Here is a 12,224-nt window from a genome sequence, read left to right as displayed (position 1 = left end):
GACAAAAGTTGTCTTGAAGATCTTCAATTTATACTTTCTTTGGCTTATAATTGGCAAAAAAATGAGATACATTTGACAGTTTGTGTTGATATAGAATGATGAACACACAGTTGAGCACACCACCTATGCAAGTTGAGCGTTGTGCAAATGCCTGACTGGCCCCACCCTTTCATTACAATTTACATGAGTGTAAAGTTGGGACTTTATTGATGCGTGCAGTAATAAAAACCGAATCTTGTTCATCATTTATAAGCCGAACTATAGAAGAGATTGTTATGTTGTATACTTCAGTGGTTCTTCTTGGTAAGTCCACTTTAAATCAACAAAAATTTACAATTTCTCATTTCCAGGATCAATTGCGATCTTCTAACGATGCTAATTTAAGGACAATGAGAAGTTTGGAACAGAAGAATCAATCTTTGCAAGAAGATTTACAATTAGCTCATAGTGAACTACAAGCCAATCAAGCTGAGTTTGACAGCTACAAGGTATGTATTACTTAGAGGTTAATATCTGTGCATTTGTTAGTTGGAGGGCATTGTGAAAAATTTGAACATTTCGCCTTTGGAACCGAGGAATATCCCGAGGGGTATAACCCTGAAGGATATTGCGTGAGGTCCAAAGCAAAACGTTTAGATTTTTCACTAAATCAGCAAATAACAGGATGTTTTACTGATTTTGATTCATAACCAATAAGCTTATAATCGGGCCGATTTGATCTGTTTTTCACTTTACCGTAATCCTATAACCATAAACTTGAGAAAAATTATTCTCAAGTATTGCCATATGTTCAACATGTATTGAAACAAGACATCACACCGTCTCATTTAAATCTTATTCTTCAGGTCCGTGTACATAGTGTATTAAAACAGCAAAAGACAAAGGAATCTTCTCAAGCAGCCTTGGAGACGGAGCAACAGGAGAAAGAACAGATGAGCAAAGTTGTCAAGCAGCTTAAGGCCAAACTCAAACAAACTAGGTAGGTTGGGGTGACAAAAATTTCGACTCCATAAATACCGTCCTGTATATTGGACTATTCCAGTCGAAATCCATTATACCCCTTATGGAAGACATGTTCTTAATCTCACACACAGGGGTTGTAGATTTCAAATGGAGTCACCCATTCAGATTTGAAATTCACACTCCCTGTGTGGAAGATTAAGGTCATGGCTTCCATAGGGGGTGTATGGATTTCAACTGGAATAGTCCATTGGGCAATCAACTATGGCAGAACACTTTGGGGTGTTTTGTTCCTTGTCGACAGCACATGGAAACAAACAAATAACAAGTCTGCCTCAAATGCGATGATAAATAAGCTTTTGTGTTGCCACTTTGACAAAATCAGTATGTCCGCCACAAGCATTTTAAGTTGTGCCTACAGTCTAGGAGTGTCTGGCAAAAGTATAGTGATTAGTTCCAAATGCGCACAAGGCAACACAAGTACCCCAATTATTCCTCTATGCCTGAATAAAGTTGGTAGCGAGTCATGATTCTCCTTCTCTTTTTCTGTGGTTGGGGTAAAAGGTGAATCAATTGCTTCGGGCAATCTGTTGGTAAAAGTTCGCGAAATGTTACTCACAGAACACGGGGGCGATCCTTATTTACGACAGGGGGAATGGGCATTTTGAGGGGGAACCCCGAAATTTTTGGGGGTCTTGAGGCGGACGCATAAAATTTTTGTTGAACCAGGAGGGGGATTGTTAAATTTTAAATGAAGAAATTTGGGAAAACAAGGGGGGAATCCAAAAATTTTAAGCGGATGCGAGTGGGAACGCGAATTTTTTTGTCTATATTTTTTCCAAAACACCCGTTACCCCCCCCCCCCCGCCGTAAATAACGATCAGTCCCTTATTTTAGCATTTACCAAGAATCCATCACTCTATATGGTCAAGTGTTCTAACTTCTTGCAGTTCTAAATATGTGGGTTTAATATTATATCAGCATGCATATTGCTATGTCAAATATGGGCGTTAAGAAGAATATAACCTTCAGAAGGTCAATTACAGGTGTTTGATATACTGATATTTATTTCTTGGTTCAGAATTGAAGACATATTTTCATTTTCTTTTTTTCCATACATCAGTGACAAGCTAATGGCACTAACGACAGAACATGACCTACTACAAGACGAACATGATCGCCTGCTTAGCCGACATAGCGACATCGTCCAAGACAAGCAAGCCAAAGAGGCAGTCTGGAGAGAGAAACTCGACAAAATCCGTCTAGAAAGTCAGACTAACAATTACGAACATTCCGAAACCATCAAGGAGCTGACGGCGCAAAACAATGCCCTCACAGAGACGTTTAAGACGCAGATGAAGCAGCTACAAGATGATCATCATCGTACGGTGGAGTCACTGCAACATCAGCTGGATACAACGGAGAATCAACTATTCAGGCTGCAGCAGGAACATATGGCTTGGGCGAGCAGTCAGGCGAGGGCGGCAGACACGAGCAAGGAGAGTTCGTCGGATGTGGCGAGTGGTGCTAGTGCGGCGGTTGTGCCGAGTTTGGAAGAGCGTGAACAAGGCGAGGTAAGGAATTATTCTACATATGTGACCCATTCTGATAAAATAGACCTTAAGTTTTGAGACAATTTAAGCTTTGGATGTATAAATTAAAATATTCACCAAAAGTATCATCAAAAAGCTAATTTAGTCCCTTTCAAATAATATAAAGAAAATCTCACTCTTTGGAAAGTACATAATTTTTATGTTATATTTCGCTGGAACAGGTCACATATCTGATGTGGATAGTCTATTTCCATAAACTTGAAATTTGTATTTGTGAAGGTCATCAGTATTTTGGTCTGATATTTAGATGTCTTGTTTTGGATTAACAGCCATCTTGAATGGATCAGTAAACTTGAGTACTTTCAGGAAATGAGATGCCTGCAATCAATAGCATGGCATAGTATACCCTTTAGGGTGAGGGTTGGGGTAAGTTTAGGGTTATTGTTTTGTAGCAAGATAAATTGATATACTTTAAGCGTCCAGTGAGTATTATTGCCGAGCGAAGTCACATGGCAATCACTAGATGGTGGGCACATACTATGGCAAAAAGGAATCTCCGCTTCCTAGTTTAAATAAGAAGGGGGCAGAGTGTGTGCTTTAGTAATGATGTTTTGCTTGTGCAGAGTATTTTGCATATGTTGCATAAAACAAAGCATCTATTCCAGCTTTATAATGAAAGACAGAGAATCGCGTCTGACATCATCTGTCAATCAAATTCCCTACAATCCTTGATTGGTTAATAGCACGTAAAAGAAAAGTTTATTTATCTGGTGCTGATCAGAGAAAAGGAATAGCAGAAAATGGTGAAAAATTATGTACTTTTACAAGGCAAAAAGCAACTTTTCAAGGCATTGTTCACATGATGCCTTTGGGAAAGAAAGTTTCCTACTATAAAAAAACCTAACTTTTGAGATGGTTTGTATGTATGAAGGTGCAAAATTAACAATATGGCGCCCGGTTATACCGCCACATTCAGCAAGTCATCATCACGACACTTGTAAGCAAACCGTGCTCGAGTTTCATTGACAGATGATGTCAGACGTGATTTAGTTTTTATCTCCGTCTTTCATTATACCTTATCCAAATACATTTCCATTACACTAAAAATATGTAACTTTTATGGATCTGACAGGGTATGGAAAATACAGAAAGTGAACCAAATCCACCATCCCACAAGCGCACCCACTCATCGGCGAACTCAACCTCAGCTCCCATCATGCCGTTTGCCGAGTTGCTAAGCAGCCAAAGCGTGGATGAAAAAGTGAGCATTGTGAGTGGAATGAGCTCAACGGCGGAGGAGGAATATCTGAGGCAAGAGCTGAACACGGCGAGGAAAAGGATTGAGCACTTCACAGAGGTAGGTACAGCTGGACTCACAATGGGCTGTCCCAGTTGAAATGCATACACCCTGTGGAAGACATAATCTTAATCTTACACTCAGAGAGTGTGAATTTCAAATGGGGTTATCTGAATGGGTGATTCCATTTGAAATCTACACACCCTCTGTGGGAGATTAAGGTCATGTCTTCCATAGGGGGGTGTATGGATTTTAACTGGAATAGCCCAATAGGCATTTGTCAATCAATTTCAGATTTTAACAATATGAGTTACAAAATAGTTAAATGGCTAGTGTATTTTTTTATAATGAAATTATTTAACAATTTGGTGGGCAGGCACTCTTGAGCTCCTCAATGCAGCCTCTCTACTATTACTAAGTAGTTTTAAGTAATTAGAAATAGGACTTATTAGTGCTTTTGTTGACACTCGTTATGTTGACATAATGAATATCCTGACATGTTGACATAAATTTGGAGATGCCTGAAAAAAGTCTTGTTAAGTACCTAATAAACCTCAGTCTGCAGTGCTGTATAACTTTGTAATATATATGTTGCCAATTAATTGCTGATCTGGTGCCCATAGCTCTTAATCTACGCTTGATGTTCAACCAGATTATGATGGATTTTTTTTCATTTTGCGATAAGTTTGTTTGAACCAATTTGAACAACATCTGGTCCTACTACAGATCTTAAATTTATGTTGACATAATTATGTCGACATCGGGATCTCATTCTGACATATCGACATCAAAAAATTATCTTGACAACAGCACTACAGTGTAGTTGCATCATTTGTTATAAGAAAGCTACAATTGTTATGGAATCTGAAAGATTTGAATGTAGCCATTATTTGGTTAAGATTCCAACAATGTCACTTGGCCAAACTTTCACTAAAGGGCATTCAGAGATCCATCAATCCCTTACTACACTATTCCTCACACGTCAGTTTGGGCACTTTAATATATTTAGTGATGTATATAGTAGCTAACCCCTGCAATTAATAGGACAGAACATAAGATAGAGATAAAATTTCAGATCAAGAGCTCGAGAGACAAACCAGAATTCTCTATGCCAAAGGCAGAAGGAATTCCCATGTAAATCCAGTAGGGGATGCAATCCCAAAGATGGACATAACCTGTCAGTTTTCATCATATTGTGTCGGTTAAGGGTATTTCCTTGATTATCAACCATTTTTAAAAGACTTCGAAAAAATGTTTAGATATTTTTTTGGTCATCAACGGATCTCTGAAAATCTTTTTGAACCAACAAAATTGTCTTTTTTTATTTCGATTTAAAAGAAACTTTTCGATATATTTTCAAAAGTCTTACAACTTGTGAACCCTTTATTGCTTTATTGCTCTTGAATCATTAATTTCATGACTTTGTGTAGATTACAAGTGAGAATGAAACAACAATCATGAGGCTGACGGAGCAAGCCAAGGTTCTCAAAGAAGAGATAAGACGTCTAGAACGCAACCAGCAACGAGAGAATGCCATCGCTAACATGGAGTACCTCAAAAATGTTGTCATGAAGGTGGGTTTAACTTTACAGGCTGGTAATATTTTCATGGCAGGAAACAGGGGTGTGAGAGTTCCTCTTTTCAGCTGATTTCCTTGGTTTTGGTTGGCAAAATTTACACATTTTTTTTAATTTTCAGCCCATATTTGCCGTTTTTACTCTGATTTCACGCTGTTTTTCAGTGTTTTTAGTCATTTTCCTCTTTTTTGGTCTGTGACCTCTCACACCCCTGAGGAAAATCTGGCTGGTAGTATTTTCATGATAGAAAAATATAGGAAAAGTTTACTTCTAATTCTAATGGGAGGAAAAGCTATCACTTGTAAGACTACTTTATTTTAAAGGTTATTCAATTTAAGAATTTCATGAGAAGCTCAGATGGGTAAATTTAAATACCAAAAATTTATCATTTTTGCATTTTGACTATCATATGTTGAATTAGGGCATTGTTATACACTTTTTTGCTTCTCATATCAAAACTGCTGGAACAATACAACTCAAATTTGGGTCATGATGGTAGGCCTCAATCTAAGCTAGAAAACAGAAGATGAAAAAATCTGACCACAACACTTTAAGGGATCTAAAATGAGCGTTTATTGCGTTTCGATAGTATTTTTTGTGGGACATGAGAGCACCTCAGACCTATCGAATTGCATTCTGAATACGAAGCATGTCTTTCTAATATCAAATAATTTTCATTTTTGAAAATCACAATATAATACAAATTTTATGACAAATTATAAAAATTTGATATTTTTCAAATTTTGATATATAACAGTCCTCAGTAATTATATAAATCTAATGATATATTCTTAAAGTGTATGTAGCAGGGAGGAAAAGCTGACGGTCAATTGAAAATTTTGACCTTTCATATTGAAGATATGGATTTTTTTCCCAAAAGACCTAATTTTTTTGGTGTTTTGGGAAAAAAATCCATATCTTCAATAATGAAAAGGTCAAAATTTTCAATTGATCGTCGGGCTTTTCATCCCACCTACATACACTTTAAGTATAAATCATCAGATTTATAAAGTTTACTTCAAGTACTGTTAAATATCAAAAATATCAATTTTAATGATTTGCCATAAAATGTGTATTAAATTGCTAATTTCAAAAATCAAAATTATTTGTTATCAGAAGGACATTCTTCGTATTCAGAATGCAATTCGATATGTCTGATGTGCTCTAATGTCCCAAAATAAATACTGTCCAAACGTTCATACCCCAGCCCTTAATTGAATGCATAATAATAGTTTTTATTCTTAACATTGAATTTCTGGATTCATGAAATAAAGTCAAAGTGAAAATATTGGTCATTGATTAATCACAAAATAAAGTATAATGAAGTTTTACAGTATAAATCATGATAAGCATTGTTTGTATTGAATGGTGTTTCATTTTTTCCTTTCAGTTTATTGTGCCTAAGAAAACGGACGAGAGAGTACATTTAATACCTGTCTTGACCACCATGCTAAAACTCAGTGACAAGGAAAAGGAACAACTTACTGATATTGCACAAGGTAAGATGTCAATCAATCAGTTAATCAATCAAGCATGCAAGCATTCAATCAAGTAATACCTGTCTTGACCACCATGCTAAAACTCAGTGACAAGAAAAAGGAACAATGTAATACTGATATTGCTCAGGGTAAGATGTTAATCAATCAGTTAATCAATCAAGCATGCAAGCAATTAGGTATACCGGTCTTACCACTATGCTAAAACTCAGTGGAAAAGGGACAATTACATTGTTCAAGGTAAAATGTCAATCAATCAGTTAATCAATCAAGCATGCAAGCAAACAATCAAGTAATTCCTGTCTTGACTACCATGCTAAAACTCAGTGACGAGGAAAAGGAGCAACTGACTGATATTGCTCAAGGTAAGATGTCAATCATTTAGCTAACCAATCTAGCATGCACGCAATCAAGCAATTATTTATACCTGTCTTGACCACCATGCTAAAACTCAGTGACAAGGAAATGAACAACTTACTGATATTGCTCCAGGTAAGATGTCAATCAATCAATCAATCAATCAATCAAATAATACATGTCTTGACCACCATGCTAAAACTCGATGACAAGGAAAATGATGACCGATGCCTATTATGTCCAGTTTGTCAATAGTAGTCTTACTAAAACTAAAACATTTATGCCAGAACTGGCTATGTCCAATGAGACCCCAGCATCAACTTTGAAATAGCACTGGTAACAAATATCTGGAAGATTATTGTTTATATGCTAGATTTTCTGGTTTTTTTTTCAGCTTTGATGAAACTTTTAAACTTGTATTTCTCAAAATGACATTTTTGGACATAGACAGTTATGGCTTTAGGGGGTACTACACCCCTCGATAAATTTGTGTCTATTTTCGCATTCTTCTCAAAAACTAATAACACACTGGTAACAAAAGTTATGTATATTATAGGGGCAAGGAATCCAAATATTTCACTGGAATTTCAGTGACCCAAGACAAGCGGTTAGTTATTTATGATAAGAAATAAGGTACCGCTAGGATGTACCTCATTTCCTATCATATATACTGAACCGCTTGTCTTGAGTCACTGAAATTTCAGTGTAGTAATTGGATTCCTTGCCCCAATAATATACATAACTTTTGTTACCAGTGTGTTATTATTTTTTGAGAAACATGCAAAAATAGTCACAAATTAACCACAGGGGTGTAGTACCTCCTTAAGCCCTGGAAATACAAGCCTTTTGTGATAAGTCAGCCATAGTTTATGATATCTCTAGAACTAAATGCTGCTTCTTTTAAAGCAAGGTATTATTTAAAAGCTTGTTTCTGTATCTTTTCCATAAAATGTAGGCATGGAGTTCCTTTTGATGTAATGCATCATATATATTGCGCAGTTTTTTAGTACGATAACCTTTCGCATCAATTATTTCAGTCAAAGTCAATGCCACTTTTGTTTGGCTTATAATTGGCAAAAATTATACTTGAATTGCTCTACGAAAAAAGAATAAAAATCAAAACCACTAATTATATATAATCCCTCCAATTATCCCCTGCTGATCCTCTATTATAGAGCTATTAACATGGTGTGAAAAGTGTGCCAGCAGGTTCCATAATAACATAACAATTATCTATCTATTGGTTGTCCACTGTGGTTTATCATTGGGGTGGGCTTGGCTAGCTGGTAGTAAAATTGGCCAAAGGGGGTAATCATCACTAATTGGGGCCTGGATATCCTTTTTCATTTTTTTGTTACTTGCATCAATAAAGTCTGAATGAACACACGCATAAATTGCCATAAACTTGTGCCAGTCAGCTATCGTAGGTGCTATACCCAACTGTGTGTACACCATTCTAACTATTCTTTATGGTTCTGCTATGTTATGAATCTTCAACAATTAGCTGCAGATACTGCAAAAATATTATATTGTTAGAACACAAAATCTGGGTCAGTTCAGCCCATAGAACAGAGGTTTTATTTTTGCATTGCCTAACAAAAGAATTGTTGTACTTTAACTTTACAATATCTGTTATAACCTTCAGATTGAAAAGATAAAATTTGATTTATTAACTGATACCTGAACCAGGAAATGTGTTTTCCCCTAAATTTTCCCACATTTTTGAATGGTTTTTCATAATTGTATCTTAGAAATTGCTAGATTATAAGATTTCACTCACAACTCCGGAAGACTTTGCGATCGAAAAGATAAAATTCTATTTATCAACTGATACCGAACCAGGATATGTGTTTTCCCCTAATTTTATCCAAATTTTTGAATAGTTTTTCATAATTGTATCTTAGAAATTGCTAGATTATAAGATTTCACTCACAAATCCGGAAGACTTTGCGATCGAAAAGATAAAATTCAATTTATCAACTGATACCGAACCAGGATATGTGTTTTCCCCTAATTTTATCCACAGTTTTGAATGGTTTTTCGTAATTGTTTCATATAAATTGTTAGACTATAAGATTTCACTCACAAAGCAATGCTGCTTTGTGTTTTTTTTTATCATCAATATTGTTATTGACATTGGTATAATAAAATAAATAAATGTCGGGTGATTTAACGTTCGCCACACCTAAGTACCAACACACATCAAAATTATTCCACTGCCATTAGGATATATCAGAATCATTTCTGCTTCACCAAGTCCGTAACTGATGCACAGGTACTCTCAGCCGACTTAGATTGTGATTACCCCCAGCAGCTCCCTATTTTACACCTGGGTGGAGTGAAGCAATTGTAACTCTCAAACAATACAGTAGGCCAGGCCTATTCATGTGTTTGTTATTAAAGGAAAATCTTTACTGCTATGGACTCATGTATTTAGAGGGTTATAGAGGCTATACTGGTTCAACTTTTAAAACTACCTCTCTTTTACATAATGAACCATTGTGACTGAAGGCAATGACACGCGATGCTATAAATTGGTCTACTGGTGTAAAACATATAAGGCCACACATTTATTTTTAGATTTTTACATTTCATAAAATGTTTGTTGATTTATTTCAAAAAGCATTAGCTGGGGAACTTATTCGCTGTCGTAGTGCACGTTAGTAACCATTGGTTATTGTTCCAAGCCTGGGCTCATACACCTGTTCCAAATTTTGATATACCACATATGCTTTGTGTTGTGATCATTCGATCAGTAGTTCACAACAAGGAAAGCGTGATCCAGTAGACCTAGCAACGTTCATATTCTAATGTGCACTATGACAGCGAATAAATTGTGGGTCCTACATTAGCCATTGCAAAGCGTTTCATAACATAAAATAACATTAATTTAAGGCAGCTTTGGATACAGCACATTTTGCATCTTCAATCGAAACCAACTTCCTGTTTCGCTCATCTTGATCTTCAAAGTTTTAGTTTTATTCCACCCTAACTGAAATAATCATTTATTAACATTTACCATGCGGGTGTCAACTGCAGACGACAAGTTTCGCTTTTTTTTTTAATTCAAAAATTTCGGAAATGTAAATTTTCAAGACCATATTTGGAATCAGCATGAAAAATGCATTAAAATGAGTACAAACAAGCCTAGTATTGGTTCAGTGGTTCTTAAGATAGCTCTTTTGATATTTTGAGAAAATATCTCAAAACTTTTTATGTTGAAGCCTATTTTGACTATCATGCAGAGCGTTAACCACTTGTAAGACATAAGACATGTCGAGAGTATTTGATTATCAATGCATTGTTCATGTGAAAGCAGGTTTTTTATTATCTTTAAGTAAATAGGAAGTTGCAACTCAATATTCTGATACCAGTATGTCCTGATCAGATATGTTTTGATAAGCAATAAAGCATGGGTAGAATTACAATTTGTTATCAGGCATTGATATCGTTCATGTGAAAGCAGTTTCTATTAGTAAATACAGAGAATAAGGTTCTTGTGCACCATTGAGCTATTCCAGTTGAAATGCATACACCCCCTATGGAAGACAGAAACATATGATTCATTTATTTTTCAATTTGTTAGCAATGCATTAATATTGTTTATGTGAAAGCAGTTTCTATCGTTAAGTAAATACAGGGAATAAGGTTCCTGTCCACCGTTGAGCTATTCCAGTTGAAATGCATACACCCCCTGAAGACATAGACATGTGATTAATTTGTTAACAATGCATTAATATTGTTCATGTGAAAGCAGTTTCTATTAGTAAATATAGGGAATAAGGGCTGTGTACACCATAGAGCTATTCCAGTTGAAATCCATACACCCCCTGAAGACAGATATGTGATTAATTTTTAATTTGTTTTCAATGCATTAATATTATTCATGTGAAAGCAGTTTTTATCTTTAAGTAAATACAGGGAATTGGGTTACTATGTACACCATTGAGCTCTTCCAGTTGAAATGCATATACCCCCTGAAGACATAGACATGTGATTTTTTTCTTAATTTGTTATCAATGCATTTAAAATTGTTCATGTGAAAGCAGTTTTTATCTGCAAGTAAATTCAGGGTATAAAGTTCCTATAGAGCTATTCCAATTGAAATGCATACACCCCTTATGACATGACCTTAATCTTCCACACAGGGAGTGTGAACTTTAAATGGGTTTACCTGAATGGGTGACTCCATTTGAAATCATTTGAAAAGCATGCCAAATATTCTAAACTTTAAGATTACATTTTTCATACTTTGTGAAAGTTTAATATGAACCAGGTGTGTAAATACCAATAATTTTTTTAAATTTTGTCAACAACTTTTAAAAGTCTTTGGGGGAACTTGGAATTTGTGAGCCCTTTAGTTAGGATTGCTATTAAGAAAGGAGCCATGCTTGACAGGCAATATTATCAATTTATAACCTCATGAAAATACGCGATGCACAAGACCCAATCAAACTTGTTTATTTGCCAGAACGCGATGCACGGTTACTAATAAACAACAGTAGACTTCCGTCTACACAAATTTATGCACACGCAACTACCGTATTTGTACAATGCTTGATTAAGCACTGTTGGCTATTTAATTATTTAAAGGAAAATAAAAACAGGTTTGCTGAGGAATATCCTTTGGGGCTGTGCCCCTCAGGATATTCCTCAGTTCCAAAAGCCAAAAGCAAAATGTTAAAACTTTTAACAATACTCTCAAAATAACTGATGCACAGTCATTAATCTCTAATTATAAAAAGTGTTTTTTAATTTATTTTTTCTTGAAAAAAGTTTGTATTGTCTTAAAAATGCTGAAAGACAAATATTTTTACATCTTTAGACCAACATGTTTTATGTAACATTTTCTACAGCAGTAATACATTTATTTGGCAACATCATTTGTATTCAATTCCACCATTTTTCAACTTGACAACCATTAAACAACCTTGGGGTTCAACGACCTATATAAAAACCACAACTGATATCTGACATTACGGAG

At 35.5% G+C, this 12,224-nt stretch overlaps 1 protein-coding gene across 1 annotated transcript in view; it reads left to right on the top strand.

The window, feature by feature from the left end:
- Positions 1-12,224, top strand: part of LOC140169868 (uncharacterized) — a 39,334-nt gene that overhangs the window by 21,683 nt on the left and 5,427 nt on the right. The window contains exons 15-20 of the mRNA XM_072193180.1: positions 351-488; positions 846-979; positions 2,084-2,534; positions 3,646-3,870; positions 5,241-5,384; positions 6,778-6,886. Coding sequence (XP_072049281.1) covers positions 351-488; positions 846-979; positions 2,084-2,534; positions 3,646-3,870; positions 5,241-5,384; positions 6,778-6,886 — 1,201 coding nt within the window. The remainder of the gene's footprint in view (positions 1-350; positions 489-845; positions 980-2,083; positions 2,535-3,645; positions 3,871-5,240; positions 5,385-6,777; positions 6,887-12,224) is intronic.

The sequence above is a fragment of the Amphiura filiformis genome, chromosome 14 (assembly GCF_039555335.1).
Source record: "Amphiura filiformis chromosome 14, Afil_fr2py, whole genome shotgun sequence".
NCBI lineage: Eukaryota > Metazoa > Echinodermata > Ophiuroidea > Amphilepidida > Amphiuridae > Amphiura > Amphiura filiformis.
Note: the sequence above shows the minus strand (reverse complement) of the source record. Positions and strands in the feature narration are given on the sequence as shown.